Consider the following 24,778-nt stretch of genomic DNA (forward strand, 5'->3'; position numbering starts at 1 on the left):
CAACCAAAGAACTTGTATGCATATATACATAACCTATGGACACAGACAATAGGGTGGTGGTGGGGGGTGTTGCGGGCTAAAAGGGGTCAATGGGGGGGGGGGGGAAAGGACATATGTAATACTTTCAACAATAAAAATTTAAAATAAAATAAAATGCATTAAAAATGAAAAAAATATTCTTGGGAGGGGGAGAGAGAGAGAGAGGGGGAGATATTGCGGCACCCTTTGTCAGCTGGTCTGGAGACTCGATGGCATTAACTTGTTTTTGCATCAGGGGCTGAACGGGAACAGAAAGGCCATCCCTCAAGGTTGGAGGTTGGAAAGGATCCCAGGGATTGTTCCTAGCAGGCTGGGTTGAGATTGCACAGGTGAAGGAAGGAAGATAGATGGCTGGGCGTGGTTGTCACAAAGCCACCGGAAACGAGTCTTCCTTTTCCGGTTGGGGCCCGGTCCACATACCGCGATCTTAAAATGGCGAGTCGGGGTACAGTCTCCGGGAGATAGAGGCATCGGATGGGAGACTGATCTTCCAAGTTCCCTGCGCTTCTGAGTCTTGGCGCTCCTCTCGCCAGGCGGCACACGCTCCCGACCCGGCCTCTGCAGTGGCGCAGGCGCGGAGAGCTTTCTTCCCAGAGTAGCCCGGAGGCGTGGCGACTTCTGAGTCTAGTGAGGAAGAGGGAAGTGGCGTCCGCGGAGGCCAGAGCCGCGTGAAGGTAATCGAGAAGCCCGATTTTCCCTTTGTATTTGGTCTAGACAGCTCGAGAGATAAGGGCCGCACGTGCCAGTTGCAGCCTGCATGGTGGTGAGGGGGTGGGGGGTGCGGAGTGGTGAGGTGGGGGATGGGGGATGTAGCCGTCCCCAGTTCGTGGTGGCATCTTTGCCAAGCGGCGATCAGCCTGAGTTCAGGCGGGACCTTTTCTCTGTGAAGCCGATATTCAGGCTCCTATTTCCACATCTAACCTCCGGAAGCGATCTCTTTGTACTTTATGTGCAAATATCACCCCGGGGTGCTGCTGGAGCACACGCGGAGGCTGCCCACGTGCACAGGGCTTATTGTCACCCTAGTGGTCAACGCGGAAGGTGTAGTGAATTAGTGGTGGGGGATGGGGCAGTGATGTCTACCACTGCATCCAGCGAAACTTTCAGGTTTCTGCTGGCTTATGGTCATATCCCTGGAGGAAGGGTCATTACAGCTTCTGCTGCTAAAAAATATAGGAGGTTGCCAGAAGGGGGAAGGGGGGGGCGGGAGAGGGGTCCTATTATAAGGTGACAGGAGATTTGACTTTGGGTGGTGGGCACATGGTCCTATATACAGATTTTGTAACTTAGTAATTGACACATGAAACCTATATGTTCATGTTGACTAATGTCACCCCAATAAAATTTAATACATACATACATAAATGTAAAAACAAACCCAAAAAATCCACAAACAAATGAAATATATAGGAGGTGTCCCTGTACCTCCTCAGCCTGTATAGGCAGCAAAGACCCAACCATTTCTTTGAATACCAGTGGTATCCTTGAAATAAATTTGTTGCTCTTTTTGCTGGATCACGTCAGGGAAAATCAGACTTTCCAGGCTATCCTCAGCCTTTTTTTAAAGATCTGTAATGACCCTAAGGAAATGGAAAGTCAGGAGAAGGGGTACCGTTACTAGACCCTTCCTGTCTCAAGAAATTTAACCATCACCATTTCTTTCCTTCTTTAACATCTGCCATTTAGATATCTTATAAACAAATGGAAGTTTTTCCAGTAAGTAAACAAGATATTGAATGCACAGGTACACAATTTGCACAGAGTCCTTTATAAGTTTTCCCCAAAAGTACCCACAAAAAATGTTGTGGGCATCTGGTTGCTTAGTCGGGGGATATTTGCTGAGAGGAATAAGGTTACTTTTTTCCTGAATACTTTCTTATCTTCCTGTCTCAGTTCTCCTGCCAGTGTTAATGTAATGGAAAGAAGACTATCAAATGTTTCATGAAGTAAAGGTTTCAGTGTTCATAAGAGAATGAAGGGGCATAGAAGTTATTTTCCCCCTGACTAAAGACAAAAGATTGGAATGGTCTGTTAAAATTTAGAAAAACTCAAATATGCCCTATTTGTGAAGATGGTATAGGAAGCACACATATTAAATATCCAATAGTCTTAAAGCTCCTTTTAGCAAGTGGGTGCCAGTTTTATTCACCTACCAATTTGTTCCTTTGAGCAAAAGGTTTTCAATTGACATCTGTATCCTCTGAGCTGTTCTTTGTTTCAAAGTTGAGTAACAGAAAAGGACAGAAACATGTTACTCTGAAGTAATCTGCCATCATGAGTGTCCTCATTCTTGGCAGTTGATTTTAAGGAGGAAGCAGGACAGAACTTTTCTGTTCATTCTTCTCAGATAATTATAAATAGCAAATAAATATATATCATGTGGCTTTTATCTTGACTTCCACTTTTTCCTCTCCTCCCTCAGTGTCCTTGGGGAGAAGATCCATTCATTGGTTTTGTACCAAACCTGACAAGGCCTCAGTTGTCAAAGGTGGCACCAGGAGGATGTCACAAATAGGAGAAAAACTGTTCCAAGAGCAAATGATGATGAGACATCTGAAGGTGAACGCACGCTCATACCCACACATGGAGTCTTTGTGGGAGACTAAGGAGTCTGTGAAAGAGAGCTCCAGTCAGAGTAAGAAATTCAGTCCACACATGGACAGTCTTGGTCTTGAGAGTGCTCGCCAGCAATTCCGGAGTTTCTGTTACCATAAAGCACCTGGACCCCTCGAGGCTGTCAACCAACTTCAGGAATTATGCCATCAGTGGCTAAAGCCAGAGATCCACTCAAAAGAACAGATCTTGGAACTACTGGTGCTAGAGCAGTTCCTAATCATTCTGCCCAGGGATATTCAGAACTGGGTACAGAAGTATCATCCACAGAGCATCAAAGAGGCTGTGGCCCTAGTGGAACGCTTTCAGAGAGAACCTGGTGGAATAAGTAATGAGGTGAGAAAAAAGATTCCTCACACATACAATGAAATAGGATAAGAGTGGGTATGTTTATGGGTTGGGAGATTAATGGGGGAATGATTTTGGTTAGGTCACTCTTCCGTTGTTCCTTTAGCACAATTAGGTGAGATCTGAAATCACATATATGCAGCAATAGTCTACAGGTTTCAGAGCTCCTGGCAGTCTTTGCTGGCCTTAGCAAAAAGAAATGCATTTTGCCCTATTTAGGGCCAGTGCAAATTGAGTGTGGTGAGCCTAGTCTGGCATGGCGAAGGAGATAGGACTTGATTTCCTAGAAACAGAAATAAAAGGCAAGAACAAATTGGGAAAGGGGAGAAAATCGGGGGGCGGGGGAGGAGCAGACAGAACTTACAGATCAAAGGAGAGCGAGGGTAGCAAACAGAAGTATAAATCAAACAACTCTAGGGAGACTGCAGAGGAGGAGAAAAAAGTAGAATAAATGGGAAGCAAGGACATGGAAAGAAGAAAAATGCCAAAAGAGGAATGGAGAGAATCAAGATGCTGAGGGGTAGGCCCTCTGTAGTGGGAATACACATCTCTGGGCTAGGAAAAGAGCCTCCGGTACCCTGCCTTAGTGATCTAGCCTTGGCTTTGCTGGTGAGTGGAGGACCAAGGTATGCCCTGGGGAGATGGCAGCACACTTCCTTTCCTCAGGAGCCCACCTTGAGGAACACAGGGCAGGATATATTATTGTGTCTTACCACAACTGAATCCTGAAGAGGGAGGTTAGAGTTGAACTTTCCCCAGTTTCCCCCCCATTCCATCCCCTTTCTCCACGAAATCCTTTCCTAGCCATGAGGGGATTCGAAAATCTGACAAAGAGGAAAACCTTTTTTATTTAATGCCTTAGATAAGACTAAAATATAGAAATCCACTCAGGCAAGGGTTTAAGTCTAGGAAACAAGCCAGTGAAGGCAGCATGAGAACAGGCAGCCTGCATCCAGTCTGCTAGTAGCCTGAGCTGTGGCTGTATGTGGAGGGGTGGAGGTTAGCAGCAGTCACAGCTTTTTTTATTTCCCAGGTGATATATATAGTTCTTTGTGAGAAAAGGGTAACACAACCCCTTTACAGTTTTTTAGTACGTCCTTTAATGTCACACACTCCCTAAATCTGGGCTCTATTCTTGTTCATCCCTCCACCACACCCTAAAACTGCAAGTAAGTTCTGTGCTAATGAGGATGGGGATTATTTCTAGGTCACAGTCCATGACCTGGGAAAGGAGGCAGTGCTCTTGGGAGGAACAGCAGAGGTCCCAGGCTTTAAGTGGAAGCCAGCAGAGCCCCAAGCAATGGGTGTGTTCCAGAAAGAATGTTGGAATGCATACCAGGTACTACAAGAACAGCTGGGCTCGAAAACTCCCACAGAAACACAGCCTGTATATGAAAGAGGTGAGGAGCTTCATAAAAATTCTCTTCTGGGAGCTGTGATAGTAATCGATTCAGCTAGAATATCATGGGAATTTTCCAGATGCCCAGCCATGCTAGCAGTTAGGATGTCTCTCATATGGGACTATAATAGGTCAATGGTGGGTGAAGGTGAGGAGCAGTCTGAGGTACAGTAATATCCAAACCATGGAACCCTGGTATTCATATCATGGGCCTTGTTCCTGAGAAATTTGAGAGAATATGGAATAGGGATCGGTGGGGTCATCTGACCCTTGTTAAATTAGAGGAGAAATTAGATCAGAAATGAGCAAAAGAGGAAGAGAATTGTGCACGAGGAAAAAATACTAATAGACAAAAACATTTCACATTTCCTGCCATACACTGGAGGACTTGAGTCCTTCATTTTCAAACACCTCTAATTCTTGCCCGGCCCAATGAACAAACTATTTTATGACAGGAAAAAATAGTGAATTTCCTTTAATAATTTGTCTCGTGAAATCTGGGGAACCGGTTCTATGGAGTGGTGGATATTTGTTTCTTATTTACCATGAAAAGGCCACTTTTGGCATGACACACACACTCATACACATGAAGGTGAACTATCTTTACTGAAGGTGTCCTGATATTCTATATTTTACAAATCAGCTCAGGATATTCATAAACAGAAAAGAGAAATTTTCTGGCTCCTTTCCACCCACAGCCGTGCCTGCTCAACAGATTCTAGCCTTTTCTGAGCAGAAAAGCACCCCAAACTGGAAGATGGCAACTGAGCTCGTCTTGTCTGAATCCCAGGTGAGCTGTACATTCCAGATTTTTCAGGCAGCCTGAATGTGACCTTATCTATGCTTTTCTCTGTTGCCCAAGACCCACAGTGCCCAGCAGGTACCCTGAGCCTAGTTAGCCTCAGATGTCCTTTACACAGCTAGGCTTGGGACAGTGGGAATTGGGCACCTCCCAAGCTTGTTTACTGATCTCTTTTCTTTCTTTTCTGCCACTCACTTTTCCTCCCTAAATTTTATACACTTAATTTCAGTGACTGAATTCAGAAATAAGTGAGAGTACAACTTCTGTAGTTGCAAATACTGAACTAAAACCCATTCTCTTCTTTAGAGTTTGTTGACATTTGAAGATGTGGCTGTGCATTTTTCTGAAGAAGAATGGAAATTACTGGCCCCTACTCAGAAGGCCCTCTACAATGAAGTAATGCAGGAAAATTATGAGACTGTCATCTCTCTAGGTAAAAATTCTTCCTTTCCTTTGTATAGAAGTTGAATAATCTGTTATGTCCTCAGTTTATGGAAAATGCATTCCTATGAGAGAGTCCCTGTGTTCCAATAGATGGTTGGTTCTCAATTTGGTGATGTGGGGAAAAAGAAAGGCATATCCAAATCACCTAGAGCAGCAGTTTTCAATCTTTTTCATCTCATGGCACACATAAACTAATTAATTACTAAAATTCTTCGGTACACCAAAAATATCTATTATATTTTTTGCCAATCTGACCAAAAAAAATAGGTTTAAGTTTGATTCACTCACACCGGACAGCTATTGTTGTGTTGGCTGTTGTATTTTTTTTTTTTTATTTGAAAATCTAAGGGAAAAGAGGTCAGTGCTCCTGACTACATAGTCAGGTACTGAATGTTTTAAAAAATTTTTGTGGCATACTAGTATGCCTCCTGTGGCACACCTGTTGAATATCGCTGACCTAGAGAACTTTTTACAAATACAGATCCCACTTCTTTATTCTAAATAGAAATCTTAACCCATCATATCATACTTCCGCCCCACTCTGCAAATCTGTTACTCTCATATCTTTTCCATGTCAGGAAAGGGCATCATATATTTGACCCCCTTTACCTTTTACTACCCACCCCACCCTCTTCCCTCTGGTAACCTGTTGTCTGTGAGTTTCAGTTTTATATCAACATATGAGTGAAATCATATGGTTCTTAGCTTTCTCTGACTTACATATTTCACTTAGTATGATATTCTCAACCCTATTCCACTCTTATCATCCTAGTGTAAGCCACCATCATCTCTAACCAAGTCTACTTCAATAGCACTGAGTTCTCATTCCCCATATTGTTTTGATCGAACCTCCTTAGGTTTAGTTCTTAGCTTCCTCATTGCATATTCATCCTTAACCACAGTAGAGTATAAAGAAGATATTGAATTTAAGATTCTGCCCATTTAAACATCTGGAGTACATGAAAGTATAAAAGAATCCTTCACTCTTCCTGACAGTAATCTAGAATTAGGATGGTAGTTCGTGTTCTCAAGGTTTTATTTTCAGAACATTATTGCATTCTAAATTTAAAGTGACCTGTTAGAACAAGTGGAAGAACCATAGATCTAAGGTCCCCATAGTTCAAGGACAGTTTTCTACAGATAACTATATACATGGGAAAAGGAGAAATGTTCCTTGATAGGAGCCTTTACAGGGATTTTTAAGATTATGCTCCTGTATTTTTTATTGAACTTTTTACTGAGATTATTATAGATTCACATGCAGATTTAGAATGTAATACAGAGGATATCCATATACACTTTTCCCAGTTTCCCTCAGTGATACCTTTTGCAAAAGTATCATATCACAACTAGAATATTGATGCTGATATAATTCACTGACCTTATTCATATTTCCTGTTTTACTTGTATTTGTTTATGTGTGTGTATATTTAGTTCTTCAGAGGTTTATTATATGTGTAGGTTTGTGTATTTACTACCACAGTCAAGATACTAAACAGTTGTATTAACACAAGGATTCCTCCTGTTACCCCTTTATAACCACACACACGTCCCTCCCACACCCCACCCCATCACCAACCCACGGCAACCACTAACCTGTTCTACATTTCTAAAATTTTGCAATTTCAATAATATATGAATGGAATGCAAACTATGTAAACTTTTGGGATTCACTTTTTCATTCAGAATTATTCTATTCAGAATTATTTTCTGGAAGTTCATCAAGTTGTTGCATGTTTCAACAGTTTACTACTTTTTACTGCTGAGTTATATTCCATAACATTGATATACTAGTCAGTGGTCGGCAAACTCATTAGTCAACAGAGCCAAATATCAACAGTACAACAATTGAAATTTCTTTTGAGAGCCAAATTTTTTTAACTTAAACTATATAGGTAGGTACACTGTTATTAACTTAATTAGGGTACTCCTAAGGCTTAGGAAGAGCCATACTCAAGGGGCCAAAGAGCCGCATGTGGCTCGCGAGCCACAGTTTGCCGACCATAGTACTAGGTGAATGCTTTGTTTAACCATTCACCTACTGAAAGATATCTTTGCTGTCTTCAGTTTTTGGCTATTGGAAATAAAGCTGCCATGAACATTTATGTATGTGATTTTATGTAGAGATAAATTTTCTTTTCTCTGGGATAAATGCCCTAAGAGTGCATTTGCTGGTTCATTTGGTAATTGCATGTTTAATTTTATAAGAACTTACCAAATTGTTTTTCATAGTGGCTGTAAAATTTTACCTTCTCACCAGCAATGGGTGAGTGATTCAGCTTCCCCACATCCTTGCCAGTGTTTAGTATTGACATCTTTTTAATTTATTTTTTGCCATTCTGTTAGGCATGTAGTGTTATCTCCTTGTGGTTTGGATTTGCATTTCCCTAATGGCTAATGATGTTTTATCTTTTTCATGTGCTGATTTGCCATCTCTATATTTTCTTTAGTGAAATGTCTTTTGCCCATATTTTAACTTAATTGTTTTCAACTGTTGAGTTTTGAGAGTTCTTTATATGTTATAGATTCTAGTGCTTTGTCAGATAATATGGTTGGTAAATGGTTTCTTCACGTCTCTATATTGTCTTCATCCTCTTCCCATGGGCTTCCACAGAGTGAAACTTTTTAATTTTGATGAGAACCAATTGTTTTTCATTTTCATTTGTTTAAGGTAGCCATGGTCTTTAATAGAAGCCAGGTAAAGGGACAGAGATGCTGGGGTCGTGCAGGGGGCAATGTGTGGTCCAGACTTGCATCACTGGCGGCTAGCATAGGAAGTTCTTGTGGGATACAGCTGGAAGAGCTTGGCCTCCTGCGTGGGCTCGAAGCTGTGCTTCTCCAGACACTTGGTATTGTCCCTAAAGTCCTTCTCGTGGTGGCCACCACCTCATGAAAGAGCTGCTCTGCCAGCTGTCAGGGGCCTGTGAGTGCCCAGTGCCCACTGGGGTGAGGTAGTTCACATAGGGCTTGAGCTTGAAGCTGGCCAGCTCGGGCACTTTCTCCTTGACCAGCTGGTGCTCTTTGCACGTGGCTCTTGTAGAAGGTGTGCAGGGCCCCACTTGCTAGTCCACTTTTTAAAAAAATATATATTTTATTGATTTTTTTACAGAGAGGAAGAGATAGGGATAGAGAGCCAGAAACATCGATGAGAGAGAAACATTGATCAGCTGCCTCCTGCACACCCCCTACTGGGTATGTGCCTGCAACCAAGGTACATGCCCTTGACTGGAATCAAACTTGGGACCCTTTTGTCCGCAGGCCGACGCTCTATCCACTGAGCCAAACCAGTTAGGGCACTAGTTCACTTGTTCATCGGGTTGGCACCGTGGACCACGCAGCACACTCCATAACTAGGAGCCCCATGTTGCCGCTGCCAGACCTCATGCGGGGCCCGGGCCCTGGGCCCTCTGCAGCCTGCTCCCATTTTTCCTTTAATACAGTGGTTCTCAACCTTCCTAATGCCGTGACCCTTTAATACAGTTCCTCATGTTGTGGTGACCCCCAATTTCATTGCTACAAATTGAACATAATTAAAGCATAGTGATTAATCACAAAAACAATATGTAATTATATATGTGTTTTCCAATGGTCCTAGGCGACCCCTGTGAAAGGGTCGTTTGACCCACAAAGGGGTTGCGACCCACAGGTTGAGAACCGCTACTTTAATAGATTGTGTTTTTGGTATCAAGGCTAGAACTCTGAATAACCCTAGATCCCTAAAATTTTCTCTTATGTTTTCTCTTAAAAGTTTTATGATTTTTAGACTCAAGACCATGATCCATTTTTAGTTACTATATAAAGTGTGACTTTTAGGTCAAGGCTCATTTTTTTTCCTTTGGTGGTCTAATTGATGCAGCCCCATTTGTTGAAAAGGCTATCCTTTACCATTGAATTGATTTTGTACTTTTGGCAAAGATCAGTTGGGCTTATTTTTATGCATCTGTTCTGTTCCATTGAGCTATGTGAATTTTCATGCACTGGGCCTCTAGGAGCTATCCTATCTAATAATAGAGAAACATGGTAATTAACCATAACTTCGCTACCCTTCCCATTGGCTAATCAGCGAGATATGCAAATTAACTGCCGGCCAAGATGGCGGCCGGCAGCCAGGCAGCTGAAGCGAACATGACCATGAGGCTTGCTTACTCCAGTGATGGAGGAAGCCAACGTTCCCCGCCTGCCGCAGCTCAGCTCTAAGCTCCGGATGAAACAATGTTGCAATTATAGAACCTAAACAAACCCCAGAAACCTGCTTTCAGCCAGCAAGGCCTCAGAGCTTAGAGGGGCCAGTAATGGCAACAGAGTTTCAATTATAGAATCTAAACAAACCCAGGTACCTGCTTTCAGCCGGCAACGGCCTCAGAGCTGGAGCGGACTCTCAGCTCCAGTGACAGCTATAGAAGGTAAATAAATCCCAGAATAAAAAAGAAAAAAGAAAAAAGGAGAGGCTGGGAGCTTCAGTCGCCCACCAGCCTGAAAACAGCCCTCAGCCCCTCACCCAGACTGGCCAGGCACCCCAGTGGGGACCCCCACCCTGAAGGGGGTGTGACCAGCTGCAAACAGCCATCATCCCCTCATCCAGGCTGGCCAGGCACCCAAGCGGTACCCTCACCCTGGTCCGGGACACCCTTCAGGGCAAACCAGCTGGCCCCCACACATGCACCAGGCCTCTATCCTATATAGTAAACGGGTAATATGGAAACTGACCCTAACAGCAGAAGGACTGGGAATGACTGATCACTATGACACACACTGACCACCAGGGGGCAGACGCTCAATGCAGAAGCTGCCCTCTGGTGGTCTGGGCGCTCTCACATGGGAGGAGCTCTGCTCAGCCACAAGCCAGGCTGATGGCTGCCAGTACAGCAGTGGTGGTGGGAGCCTCTCCTGCCTCCTCAGCAGTGCTAAGGATGTCCGACTGCAGTTTAGGCCTGCTCCCTGCTGGCAAGTGGACATCCCCCGAGGGCTGCCGGGCTGCCAGAGGGATGTCTGATTGCCATCTTAGGCCCAATCCCCTGGGGAGCAGGCCTAAGCCAGCAGGTGGTCATCCCCTGAGGGGTCCCAGACTGCAAGAGGGCACAGGCTGGGCTGAGGGACCCCCCATTCCCCCTGAGTGCACAAATTTTTTGCACCGGGCCTCTAGTATACTATATAAGTCTTAATATCTATCAAGTATAAGTGATTCTTCCCACTTTATACTTTATTGTCAAGATAAAATTTTATTTTAGATATTCTAGGACCTGTGCCTTTCCACATAAATTTTGGAGTAAGCTTATCTACACTAATAAAAGACAAACATGCAAATTTACTGTACCTTCGCTATGCCTTAAGCCACGCCCCCAGCCAATCAGAGCGACTATATGCAAATTAACCCAACCAAGATGGCAGCTGTCAGCCATGGTGCTGGAGCAAGCAGGAGGCTTGGTTGCCCCAATGATGGAGGAAGCCAAGCTTCCTGCTTGCCGCGGCCCGGCTCTGAGCTTCACTCAAAGCAACAAAGTTTCAATTATAGAAGATAAATAAATCCCAGATACCTACTTTCAGCCGGCCATGGCCATGGAGCTGGAGCAAGCAGGAGGTTTCCCTCCCGCCCGCCCTGGCCTGCTCTGAGCTCCTCTCAAATCTACAAAGTTTCAATTATAGAAGGTAAATAAATCCCAGAATTAAAAAAAAAAAGAAGAAGGAGAGGCTGGGAGCTTTCATCACAGGGCTTGGCCAGCCTGAAAACGGCCCTCAGCCCCTCACCCAGACTGACCAGGCACCTCAGTGGGGACACCCCACCCTAAAGGGCGTGTGACCAGCCTGAAAACAGCCATCAGCCAGTCACCCAGGCTGGCCAAACCTCCATGGAGTGAGGGTCCCCACAGGGGGGGCTTGACCACCCTGCAAATAGCCATCAGCCCCTCACCCAGGCTGGCCAGGCACCCTAGTGGAGACCCCCACCCTGAAGGTGGTATGACCAGCCTGCAAACAGCCATCAGCCCCTCACTCAGGCTGGCCAGGCACCCCGGTGGGGACCCCCACCCTGATCCGGGACACCCTTCAGGGCAAACCAGCCGGCCCCCACCATGCACCAGGTCTCTATCCTATATAATAAAAGGGTAATATGAAAACTGACCCTAACAGCAGAACAACTGGGAATGACTGGTCATTATGACACACACTGACCACCAGGGGGCAGACGCTCAATGCAGGAGCTGCCCCCTGGTGGTCAGTGTGCTTCCACAGGGGGAGCTCTGCTCAGCCACAAGCCAGGCTGATGGCTGCCAGTACAGCGGTGGTGGCGGGAGCTTCTCCCGCCTCCTCAGCAGCGCTAAGGATGTCCAACTGCAGCTTAGGCCTGCTCCCCACTGACAAGTGGACATCCCCCGAGGGCTTCCAGGCTGCCAAAGGAATGTCTGACTGCCGGCATGGGCCCGATCCCCTAGGGAGTGGGCCTAAGCCAGCAGGTGGACATCCTCCGAGGGGTCCCAGACTGCAAGAAGGCATGGGCCGGGCTGAGGGATCCCCCCCCCCCCAATGCACAAATTTTTGTGCACCGGGCCTCTAGTTTATATATATATATAAAAGGCTAATATGCAAATTGTCCCCTTGGGAGTTCGATCACTTGCTATGATGTGCGCTAACCACCAGGGGGGGTGGCACAGAATGAAGGAAGGCTCTGGCCAGGCCTGGGGACCCTACCAATGCATGAATTTTGTGCACTGAGGCTCTATGTCTATAAGAAACTATGTTGAGATTTTGCTAGAAATCACATTAAACTTATATATTACTTTGAAGAAGATAGATATCTTTACTATGGTGATCTTTCCAGTCAGCCAACAAAGTATGTCTTTCTGTATAGGCCTTCTGTGATTTCTTTCAACTTTTGTAATTTTCAGTATAAATATCCTCTACATGTTTTGTTAAGTATATGTGAAAGCATTTCATTTTCATTGGAACAATTATAAATGGTAATACTTTTAATTTTGGCTTCAACATGTTCAATGTTTTTATATAATAATGCCATTGATTTTGTTTTGGTCATGTATCCTGTGACCCTACTGAAATCACTTACTAGTTCTAGGAGGGGTTTGTTTGTTTTTCTTGATTCCTTGAGATTTTTCCATGTAGACAATCACATAATATGCAATTCCTTTTATTACTTTCTTGTCTTTTCCATTTTTTGATAATTTTTATTTTTCAATTACAGTTGACATACATTGTTATATTAGTTTCAGGTATACTCCTCAGGGATTGGACATTACATAACTAACTAAGTGATCATCCCAATAAATATAGTACCAATCTGTTACCATGCATTTTTATTAGAATACTAGAGGCCCGGTGCACAAAATTCAGGCATGGGGGGTGGGGTGGCGGTGCGGGGCTCCCCTTAGCCCAGCCTGTACCCTCTCCAATCCAGGACCCCTCGGGGGATGTCCAACGGCCAATTTTGGCCCGATCCCAGATCGGGACTAAACCAGCAGTCAGAGATCCCTTTCACAATCTGGGACCGCTGGTTCCTAACTGCTCGCCTGCCTGATCGCCCCTAACTGCACTCCCATGCCAACCTAGTCGCCCCCAACTGCCCCCCCCTGCTTGCCTAGTTGCCCCATGCAGCCTGCTGTTCAGTCATTTGGTTGTCCCTCCCTAACCCCCCTGCCGGCCAGGTCACCCCAAGCAGCCTGCTGTTCGGTCATTACTGTTACTGTGACAGCATCCCGGACAATTTCCATATTCCTCTATTATTAATATAGACTAGAGGCCCGGTGCACAAAAATTTGTGCACTGGCAGGGGAGGGGGGGAGGGGGGTGTCCCTCAGCCCCACTTGTGCCCTCTCACAGTCTTGGGCCCCTCGGGAGATAACCACCTGCTGGCTTAGGCCCACTCCCCGGGTGGCAGATGGCAGGCCAGATCTCTCGGTGTCTGCCCCGCCTCCCCGGGTCACGCACACGGCAGGGCCGATCCGGGGATTGGGGCGCCGGCCCAGGTTGGGTTGCACACGGGACGCCCGGGTGGGCCAGCGGATCACTGCTGCCCCACCCGGCTGCCCTGGGTTGGGTCACACACAGACGCCCGCCACCCCGGGTCGCAGATAGCAGGCCCGGATGGTAGCAGGGCAGGCGGGATGGCGCTGCCCCGCCTGCCTGCAGTATGTAAATTAGCCGCCATCTTTGTTGGCAGTTAATTTGCATATCATGCTGATTAGCCAATGGGAGGCGTAGTGAAGGTATGGTCAATTACCATGTTTGTCTACTATTAGATAGGACTAGAGGCCTGGTGCACAACATTTGTGAAAGTGGGGAGGCTCCCCTTAGCCAAGCCTGCACCCTCTCCAGTCAGGCACCCCTCAGGGATTGTCCAACTGCTGGTTTAGGCCCAATCCCGGGGATTGGGCCTAAACTGGCAGTGAGATAACCCTCTCACAATCTGAGACCACTGGCTTCTAACTGCTCGCCTGCCTGCCTGATTGCCCCTAACTGCCCCCCCTGCCAGCCTGATCACCCCTAACTGCCTCTGCTTGATGTCCTGATTGCCCTTAACTGCCCTCTCTGCTGGCCTTGTCACCCCTAACTGCCCCCCCCGGTGGCCTGGTCTCCCCCAACTGCCCCCCCCGCCAGCCTGGTCGCCAACTGCCCCCCCCCCAGCCTGTTTGCCCCTTACTGTCCCCCTGCTGGCCTGGTTGCCCCCAACTGCACCCCCTGCCGGCCTAGTTGTCCCTTACTGACCCCCCTGCCAGGCTGTTCACCCCCAACTGCCCCCATCTGCTAGCCTTGTTGCCCCTAACTGCCCCCTCTGCAGGCCTGGTTGCCCCCAACTGCCATCCTGATCATCCCTAACTGCCCCCTCTGCTGGCCTAGTTGCCCCTTACTGCCCCCCCCTCCGCTGACCTGGTCACCCCCAACTTCCCCCCACTACCAGAGCCTGGTTGTCCCTCACTGTCCCCTCCCTGCCGGCCTGGTCACCCCTCCCTGTCCCCCCTGCTGACCTGGTTGCCCCCAACTGCCCCCCCTCGACAGCCTGGTTGCCCCCAACTGGGTTCCCCTGCCAGGCTGGTCGCCCCCAACTACCCTCCTCCCTGCCCCCGCACTGGCCTGGTCGCCCCACACAGCCTGCTGTTCAGTCATTTGGTTGTCCTTCACTAATTCCCCTGCCAGCCTGGTTGCCCCATTCAACCTGCCGTTCAGTTGTTTGGTCGTCCCTCACTAACCCCCCTGCTGGCCTTGTTGCCCCAGGCAACTTGATGGTCGTTACTGTTACTGTGATGGTGTCCCGGACAGTTTGCATATTCCTCTATTATTAGTATAGATTATTGACTATATTCCCTGTGCTGTACTTTACATCTCCATGACTATTCCATAACAACCAATTTGTACTACTTTATTTTTTAAATATATTTTTACTAGAGGCCCGGTGCACAAACATTTGTGCACTTGGGGGGGGTGGTACCTCAGCCCAGCCTGTGCCCTTTCGCAGTCTGGGACCCTTCGGGAGATAACAACCTGCTGGCTTAGGCCTGCTCCCGGGTGGCAGAGGGCAGGCCCAATCCCTAGGTGCAGCCCCTGGTCGGGCTCAGAGCAGGGCTGATTGGGGAGTTGGGGCACCGCCCCCTGTCATGCACAGAGCAGGGCGGATCGGGAGGTTGCGATGCCACCCCCAGTCACGCTCAGGGTAGGGCCGATTGGGGGGTTAGGGCACCGCCCCCTGTCACATTCAAGGCAGGGTTGATAGGGAGGCTGCGGCGCCACCCACTGTCACGCACAGAGCAGGGCCAATCAGGGGGTGGGGGCGCTGCCCCCTGTACTCACAGAGCAGGGCCCATCAGGGGGGTTGGGGCTCTGTACCCTGTCACGCACAGAGCAGGGCCAATCGGGGTTGGGGCACTGCCGCCTGTCACGCACAGAGCAGGGCCCATCAAGGGGTTGGGGAGCTCCCCCCGTCACACACAGAGCAGGGCGGATCAGGGGGTTGGGGCACTGCCACTGTCACACTCAGGGTAGGGCCAATGGGGAGGTTATGGCTCTACCCCATCACACACAGAGCAGGGCCTGTGGAGGGGGGGTTGGGATGCCGCCCTCTATCACCCACAGAGCAGGGCCGATCAGGGGGTTGGGGCTCCGCCACTCTCACACTCAGGGCAGGGCCGATGGGGAGGTTATGGCTCTACCCCGTCACACACAGAGCAGGGCCCGTGGGGGGGGGGGGCTAATATGCAAATTGACCAAACAGTGGAATGACCAGTCGCTATGATGCACATTCACCACCAGGGGGCGGACGCTCAATGCAGGAGTTGCCCCCTCGTGGTCAGTGAACTCCCACAGCAGGAGCACCGCTTAGCCAGAAGCCGGGCTCATAGCTGGTGAGCGCAGCAGCCTCTCTTGCCTCCGTGGCAGCACTAAGGACCCTTGGGAGATGTCTGACTGCCAGCTTAGGCCTGTTCTGTGGTGAGTGTGGTGAGCCGACAGTCAGACATCCCCCAAGGGGTCCCAGACTGCAAGACGGCACAGGCCAGGCTGAGGGACTACCCCCTTCCCCAGTGCATGAATGTCATGCCCAGGCCTCTAGTGTGTGTGTGTGTGTGTGTGTGTGTGTGTGTGTGTGTGTGTGTGTGTGTATGGGTAATATGCAAAGTGTCCCCTCGGGAGTTTAACTGTGTGACCAGGAGTTTGATCATTCACTATGTGCTGACCACCAGGGGGCAGCAGCGGGGCACTGGAGGAGTGAAGGAAGGAGGAGGCGGAGAGGTGGGGGGAATTGCCCAGTTGCGGCGTGCGGGTGGCGAGGGAAGGAGGCAGGGAGGCGAGGGAACCATGTGGTGGCGACGTGTGGGTGGTAAGGGAAGGAGGAATTGGGGAACCTGATCAACCCTGATCACTGGCCAGGCCTACAGACCCTACCTGTGCACCAATTTCGTGCACCAGGCCTCTAATTTCATATAATGCTTGTTTGGTGGTGATGAATGATGGTTGTTCTGTAGTTTAGTTGTATCTTTTATGTGTTTGTGTGATGAGGCAAGTACTGCATTTACCTAAAGGCCATCTTGCCCAGAAGTCACCTTTTATTCTTATTGTAGTAGTCCCAACTTCCAATACTATGCTGAATAAGAGTGATAAGAGTACACATCCTTGCCTTGTTTCTAATCTCCATGAAAACATTGTCTTTCACCATTATCTTTGAAGTTAGCACATTGTATGCGGGAAACGTATTTATACGTTTTACTTATACGTTTTAGGTTGACTGGTAGTAGAGTGCGGAACACGTATTAATATGTTTTTTATAGACTAGCGGTAGAATGCGGGTAACGTATACATACGTAAAATAAAGTTATTGTAATTTTACTGAACGTTGCCATTTGTGCAAAAAATTAGCAAAAATGGCCCGCGCCACCTGTTAGCACGAGATAAAAACTACCCACAAACAATGTGTTAGTATAGGGATATTTGGTGATAGTCTTTATCAAGTCTATACCAGTATAACTTCTATGTTTCTTACTATTTTATAATAAACTAGAGGCCCGGTGCATGAAATTCATGCACTGGGGTGGTATCCCTCAGCCCAGCCTGCACCCCCTCCACTCTGGGACCTCTCAGGGGATGTCCAACTGCCGGCAGTCAGACATCCCTCTCACAGTCCGGGACTGCTGGCTCCCAACCGCTCACCTGCCTGACTGCCCCTAAGTGCTTCTGCCTGCCAGCCTGATCGATGCCTAACTGCTCCTCTGCTGACCTGATCGCCCCCAACTGCCCTCCCCTACAGACCTGGTCCCCCCCAAATGCCCTCCCTTGCTGGTCTGGTTGCCCCCAACTTCCCTCCCCTGCTGGCCTGGTCACCCCTAACTGCCCTCCCCTGCCGTCCTGGATGCCCCCAAATGCCCTCCCTTGCTGGTCTGGTCCCCCCAACTACCCTCCCCTGCCAGCCCAGTCGCCCCCAACTGCCCTCCCGTGCCGGCCTGGTTGCCCCTAATTGCCCTCCCCTGCAGGCCTGGTCCCCCCCCCCCCTGCAGGCCTGGTTGCCTCCAACTGTCCTCCCCTGCCAGCCATCTTGTGGTGGCCATCTTGTGCCCACATGGTGTGGCCATCTTGTGTGGGGGTGTGAATTTGCATATTACCTCTTTATTATATAGAATGGATGTGGAATTTATCAAATACTTTTCTGTGTAAGTTGATAGGGTTATGATCTTTCAAAGCTCATTGATTTGGTGAGTTGTATTGATCAATTTCATATATTGAACCAGCTTAGCATAGCTGCAGTAAATCTGGCTTGATTATGGTATATAATGCTTAAATATTGTTATATTCAGTCTACCAATATTTTGGTCCTCACCAAATATTGCATTTAAGTTCATGGGAGATTTAGTTAGTCTATAGTCTTTTTTTAGTGTACTGTTCTTGTATGATTTTTCTATCAGGGTAATACTGGCCTTATTTTTATTTTTTAAAATTTATTATATGTATTTTATTTTGATCTGTCATTGATGATTGTGAATTTGGTTGACACTTCTATTATAGAGAATGAGCAAATAGCAATATTAAAATATTTCTTCTAATTAATTTCCTTTCAATGTGCACAAATTCTTGCACCAGGCCAGTAGTGTTTTCATATGTCTCTTGCCCTTCTGTAGGTCCTCTTTCAGAAAGTGTGTATTGCCGGTTTGGCTCAGTGGATAGAACGTCGGCCTGCGGATTGAAGGGTCCCAGGTTCGATTCTGGTCAAGGGCATGTACCTTGGTTGCGGGCACATCCCCCGTGGGGGGCGTGCAGGAGGCAGCTGATTGATGTTTCTCTCTCATCGATGTTTCTAACTCTCTATCCCTCTCCCTTCTTCTCTGTAAAAAATCAATAAAATATATATATTTTTAAAAAAAAAGTGTGTATTGAGTTCCTGTGCTCATGTTTTGATTGGATTGTTTACCTTACTTTTGTTAAGTTGTATGAGTTCCCTGTAAATTTTAGAGATTAAACCCTTATTGGAGATATCATTGGCAAATAGGTTCTCCCATGCAGTGGGCTTTCTTGTTGTTTTGTTGATGGTTTCTTTTGCTGTGCAGAAGCTTTTTATTTTGATGTAGTCCCATTTGTCTATTTTCTCCTTAGTTTAGTTTCCATTGCCTTAGGCGAGTGGTCGGCAAACTCATTAGTCAGCAGAGCCAAATATCAACAGTACAACGATTGAAATTTCTTTTGAGAGCCAAATTTTTTAAACTTAAACTATATAGGTAGGTACATTGTTATTAACTTAATTAGGGTACTCCTAAGCTGGCCTTTGCTAAAATAATAATAAAGCCACCAACACAAAAGAATTACAATTCTTAAATTGATGACAAAAATACCTGTAGGATTTGCAGCTGGTTGGAAAAATACAGGTAACTTTATGCTTCGAGTAGATACTTTTGTCACCCGCACGCGATTTGCGGACGCGACCAGCACTAACCACTGCACAATGAGGCTGCTAACTGACTGGCTCACTCAACTCATGCATGAATTGCGTTCACCTCCCCCGCGCTGCGTATCCTGTGGCCCGCCTGCGCCAGGTCTCCTGTCGCCCGACCAACCGACACCCCCCACTTCTTCTAACACCACTTCTTCAAAATAGACGCACCCAGGCCAAAAACCGACTTCTGTGCATGGGCCATGAAGTTTCAATTGCACTGTACGTGCGCGCCCGCATGTGGTATTTTGTGGAAGAGCCACACTCAATGGGCCAAAGAGCCGCATGTGGCTCACGAGCCGCAGTTTGCCGACCACTGCCTTAGGCGTTGTATCAGTATAGATATTGCTTCTTCTAAGATTTTTATGGTTTCCCATCTTATGTTTAAGTCCTTTATCCATATTGAGTTTATTTTTGTGTATGGTGTAAGTCGGTGGTCTAGTTTCATTTTTTTTGCATTTATCTGTCCAATTTTCCCAACACCATTTATTTGAGACTATCTTGACTCCATTGTATACTCTTGCCTCCTTTGTCAAATATTAATTGAGCATATTGGCCTGGGTCAATTTCTGAGTTCTGTTCTGTTCCATTGGTCTATATGTCTGTTCTTATGCCAGTACCAGGCAATTTTGAAGACAGTGGCTTTGTAATATAGCTTGCTTTCTGGTATTGTGATCCCTCCAATTTTGTTATTCTTTTTCAAGATTGCTGCAGCTATTCGGGGTCTTTTTTTTATTCCAGATGAATGTTTGGAGTGTTTGTTCTTGGTCTGTGAAATATTCCATTGGTATCTTAATGGGGATTGCATTAAATCTATAGATTGCTTTGAGTAGTATGGGCATTTTAATGATGAAAGAACTTTGTTTTATTGTGATTTCTGCTCTGATATTTATTATTTGCTTTCTTCAACTTGATTTGGGTTTATTTTGATTTTTTTTCTAGTTTCTTGGGGAAGAAAATTAGATTATTGATTTGAGACCTTTTCCCTTTTCTATTGTAAGCATTTCGGCTGTACATTTTCCTCCAAGCACTTCTTTAGCTTCATTCCACATATTTTGATAAGTTGTAATTTCATTTTCATTCAACTATGTATTTTTTTTATTCCTCACCCAAGTATATTTTTTCTATTGATTTTCTAGAGAGAGTGGAATGGGGGGGGGGGGCAGAGAGAGAGGGAGAGGGAGAAAGAGAGAGAGAAAAAGAAAGAGAACATTGATGTGAGAGAGAGACATAGATTGGCTGCCTTCTGCACGAGGCCAGGGATAGAACCTGCAACCCAGGTACATACCCTTGACCAGGAATCGAACCTGAGATCCTTCAGTGTGTGGACCAATGCTCCAACCACTAAACCATACTGGCCAGGGCTCAAATATGTATTTTTACATTTCTTTTGAGACTTTCTCTTTATACTATGGACTATTTAGGAGTATTGTTTCATTTCATTTATTTTTTAGATTTGTGGTCTTAGATTTTGTTTTTATCAGATTGCCTTTTCTTAAGTTATGAATTTTTTTGTTCTCAGTCTGATGGGTGATTTTTATTGTGTCCTCATTTTATCTATTATGTTAGGTGAGTCTGGGTCCTATTTAAATAATTTAATGGCAGTCACCATGTTTTAGTTTATCACATAGGTTCTTTCCTACTTTTATGGAATATGCTCCAGTGACGATTTTAATTTTCAGGGACTGTTTGTCATTTCCTTGGTTTATGTGGCACTGATAGGGCTCCCATGTGTCCCTCCTGGTGCTCCCTGAGGGTAAGGAAGGTATTTACCTAGGCCAGAGTATCTCTCATTGGGAATTGGGAGTCTCAGATCCACAGGGATGAATAAGCTTCCTGGGCCAGGCCACTTGTGCCTAGGCATCTTGCTAGTTCTGCCTGCCCATTTGATGTTTTGTAATGGATTCTTATGTTGTCAGAAGGTTTTCCATTAAGACTGGGGAAGGAAGAAGCCTGTTCAGGAAGCCTTCTGTTTGTAGGTTGAGAGTTAAAAAACATTAGATCTGGGTTTCCTTCTTCTGTTGGGTGTGGGCATGTAAGAAACCTTGCTATGTTTTTCTCCTAGTCCTGGGGTCCCAAAGTATTTTCCCTTCTTTTTACCACTTTTTAAAATTCTCTGTTGGTCCCTGGCTGGCATGGCTCAGTTGTTTGGGTGTCATCCCATGCACTAAATGTTGCCAGTTTGATTCCTGGTCAGGGCACATGCCCTGGTTACACGCTCAATCCAAGTAGGGGGCATGCAGGCGGCAGCCAGTTGATGTTCAGCTCTCACATCGATGTTTCTCTCTCCTTCTCCCTTCTTGTCTCTCAAAATCAATTTTTTAAAATCTTTTTTAAATGTTATTAAAATTCTCTGTTGGTTGTGTCTTAGATTCTTTAATTGGTTTGTTGTTGGGCCTAGCAGGGAGGATCAGGGAGAAATAGGTCTATGCAGTATTGTCTGGATTGGACTAAAAACCACTTGTTCCTGTATTTTTTTTAAATCGTTGATTTTATTTAAGCTCCATTCCTGGTTTTGTTGTTCTGGGACACAGATGGCTGATTCTTCTGTTTATTCCAACAGGGTTAAAGCTCAAAGATGACACTGGAAATGACCCACCTATATCTACTTCTACATTAGAAATACAAACATCAGGATGCAAAGTATTAAGAAAGGCCAGAATGAAAGTTGCCCAGAAAACAACAGACAAAGAAAATCATGGTGGTACACATAAGGTACGGAAACGGCCTCGAGCTTTTCTGGTGAAGAAGAGAAAGAAACTTTCAACTTGTAAACAAGAGCTTCCAAAACATATGGATCTTCACGGGAAAGGCCATGCAGGAGAGAAACCTTTTAAATGTCAGGAATGTGGGAAAGGCTTCAGAGTCAGCTCTGACCTAATTAAGCATCAGAGAATTCACACTGAAGAGAAACCCTATAAATGTCAACAGTGTGATAAGAGGTTTAGATGGAGTTCAGATTTAAATAAGCACTTAATGGCACACCAAGGAATAAAACCATATAGATGCTCATGGTGTGGGAAAAGCTTTAGCCATAACACAAATCTACACACACACCTAAGAATTCACACAGGAGAGAAGCCCTTTAAATGTCATGAATGTGGAAAGAGATTCATTCAGAACTCACACCTTATTAAACACCAAAGAACCCACACAGGTGAGCAGCCTTATTCCTGTAGCATATGTAGGAGAAACTTCAGCAGGCGGTCAAGCCTTCTTAGACACCAAAAGCTCCATGGGAGAAGGGAATCATGTCCAGAATCTCCAGTCTGAAGAAAGTCACCATATGGAGCTTGACTCTAGAGGCAATAAAAGATTACAAAGTCATGAGGCACCTAGGATTCTATCATTAACAGAAAATTTGGGAGGGGTACATGTCATGCTTCACATAAAGGAATCTAAGTTGTCTCTCTTATTCAGCATTGTGTCTTTAGTGCCTAGCACAAGACTGATAACATAATGGGTACTTTTTAAATAAAAGAATGAAAATATAGCAATCATATGTCTCTAGTTATCTATCTATCTATCTATCTATCTATCTATCTATCTATCACCTTCCCAACCCTATGTGATTTAAATTCTTCAGGTAGGTATCAGGTCCTCAGCTAATGTATCATTCTCAGGAGAGGTGGAAAGTAAGAATATTCAGGTTCTCTGAAGGGAGCTCAGAGAGTATTACTACGTTAGACTTCCTAGGGCTATTATTCTTTGTGGATGAACAACCAAGCCCATGGCTCAGGGAACTTTATTCTGGAACAGTAAGAGAGGATTCACTGTTTGCCCTGGGAGAAGTACACCCATTCTAGTTGCTTCTCCCATGAACACTACTGCAATGTTTTCTGTCAAGGAATGTCAAGTCATATGTGAAGGCCTGATATCAACACAGAACTTGGGACCTTGTAAGCACTTGATATATCTCCTCCTGCTGATCCTTTCAACACTGAGGTATATAGTGTAATGGTGAAGGAGGCAGTCTGGGCCTTCATTCAGTTATCTTCGAAAGCACAAAGCAGTGGTTAATGGTCTTTATTTACTTTAACTTTGTGGACTGGAGGCTTTCAAATTGGTGCCACACTGCTCCAGGGCCTAAAGGGAGGCCCATTATTATAGCTGTTCAACACAACCCCATACACTTGGGTGCTCTGATGAAAATCTTGAGATTTTGTAAACTGTGAAATGCAAGGAGAGCCCTGTGACCTAACCTCAATGCACATATCAGGAGGAAACATCCAGAAGTGTCAGAGCAAAGTAAGGCCTGTGGCTTAGAATGATGGCCTCAGTGAGAGCTTGGTCAGATGGAAACTGGTTTTTGACATTGGCGGTTTCTCTTCCTTCCCAATGGCCTCAGTGATTATCTTCTGAAAAGTAATGTGATGTCAAGGGAAGTTGGAAGACATGGATTTATATCTTCGTCCAGTCCTTGTTTAAGATGTTGACCAAGGCTTCTATGTATTGATTCATAAAATTGTACCTTTTTATGAAAGTGGCATGTTGTTTCATATTAAATTTGAATTAAACAAAACATTGTTACCAAATTATGTAGAGATGGCCAATGTTCACTTTTTTGAAATACATATATATTTTTTTCATCAAGATATTTGATATTTGATGTAAATATCTTTTCACCAGATTTTTTTTTCCATCAAAAAACTTCTTTAAGCTTATTTTCAGTTTTGTAAAATGGAGATAATCCCTTCTTCTCAGGGCTGCTGTGGGGATTAAATGAGACATGTGAACATGCCTAACACTGATGGGCCACATAACTGTTCCATAAATATTTGGAGCATTCATCTTTCACCTAGTTGTTTTTTAATTTTTAAAAATTTTATTTGATTTTTTTCAGTTACAGTTTACATTCTACATTATTTTGTATCAGTTTCAGTTGTTTTATTCCTCACCTGAGTATATGGTTTTTTAATTGATTTTTTTTTTTTTATAGAGAGGAAGGGAATGAGAGAAAGAGAAAGAAACATCCATGCGGGGATCAAGCCCAAAGTCTAAATATGTGCCCTGACTAGGAATAGAACATGCAACCTTTTGGTATATGAAACAGTGCTCTAACCAACTGAGCCACCCAGCCAGGACACTAGTTATTTTTTTTAATATATTTTATTGATTTTTTACAGAAAGGAAGGGAGAGGGAGAGTTAGAAACATCTAATCAGCTGCTTCCTGCACACCCCCCACTGGGGATGTGCCCACAACCAAGGCACATGCCTGTGATCGGAACCAAACCCGGGACCCCCCAGCCCGCAGGCAGACGCTCTATCCACTGAGCCAAACCAGTCAGGGCAGTTATTTTTTTTTAAATCAACTTTAGTTCAGATTTTAAGCATCCCTAATTAATGGGATGTTTAAGCCTGTTCGTGATGGTCTGAATGATAGCCTTCTGGTATAACATTTTCTGAGGTGCTTCTCTCTAGGCTTTTAAACAATTAGCTAATGTCCCTATTCAGCTATTTACACTTTAAATGAGGGACAGAACCAAAATATACTAGATGCCTGGAAAAGGAAGGGGGAGGTGATGGCTGGATTGGAATTTTTGTGGATAGTATTTACACCGTTAGGTGCATCCTCAAACTAATGAAAGAAGGAAAAGGTGAGTGTACAATGGTAACTAAAAAGAATGAAAGTGCTAAGCCCAGAGGAAGAAGTTGCCTGGAAGGAAAAGATCCCACTATATTTCTAAAACTTGGAGGCTGACTGCCCCGCCCCCCCATCCT

General features: G+C 45.5%; 1 protein-coding gene across 7 annotated transcripts; it reads left to right on the plus strand.

Moving 5' to 3' along the window:
- The first annotated feature begins 436 nt into the window (after positions 1-436).
- On the plus strand, positions 437-23,543 carry ZNF75D (zinc finger protein 75D). 7 transcript variants are annotated; one of them, XM_036305387.1, is made up of 6 exons: positions 437-713; positions 2,462-2,988; positions 4,208-4,400; positions 5,098-5,189; positions 5,508-5,634; positions 21,620-23,543. In XM_036305387.1, exons 2-6 carry the CDS (start codon positions 2,542-2,544, stop codon positions 22,327-22,329), a joined length of 1,569 nt encoding a protein of 522 aa, XP_036161280.1. In that variant the 5' UTR covers positions 437-713; positions 2,462-2,541; the 3' UTR covers positions 22,330-23,543. The 7 variants fall into 7 exon arrangements, with proteins under 7 accessions (XP_036161280.1, XP_036161281.1, XP_036161282.1 ...); XM_036305388.1 differs by lacking the exon at positions 4,208-4,400 and having other exon boundaries at positions 5,043-5,189; XM_036305389.1 differs by lacking the exons at positions 4,208-4,400; positions 5,098-5,189.
- The last annotated feature ends 1,235 nt before the right edge of the window (positions 23,544-24,778 follow it).

Source organism: Myotis myotis, unplaced genomic scaffold (assembly GCF_014108235.1).
Source record: "Myotis myotis isolate mMyoMyo1 unplaced genomic scaffold, mMyoMyo1.p scaffold_m19_p_4, whole genome shotgun sequence".
In the NCBI taxonomy this organism is placed as follows: Eukaryota; Metazoa; Chordata; class Mammalia; order Chiroptera; family Vespertilionidae; genus Myotis; species Myotis myotis.

Bases quoted from the DNA above. Each gene is read 5' to 3' on its own strand.
- ZNF75D (XM_036305387.1), top strand. From the start codon at position 2,542: ATGTCACAAATAGGAGAAAAACTGTTCCAAGAGCAAATGATGATGAGA. The intron at 2,989-4,207 runs GTGAGAAAAAAG...GATTATTTCTAG, and splicing joins CTGGTGGAATAAGTAATGAG to GTCACAGTCCATGACCTGGG. The intron at 5,635-21,619 runs GTAAAAATTCTT...TTATTCCAACAG, and splicing joins TGAGACTGTCATCTCTCTAG to GGTTAAAGCTCAAAGATGAC.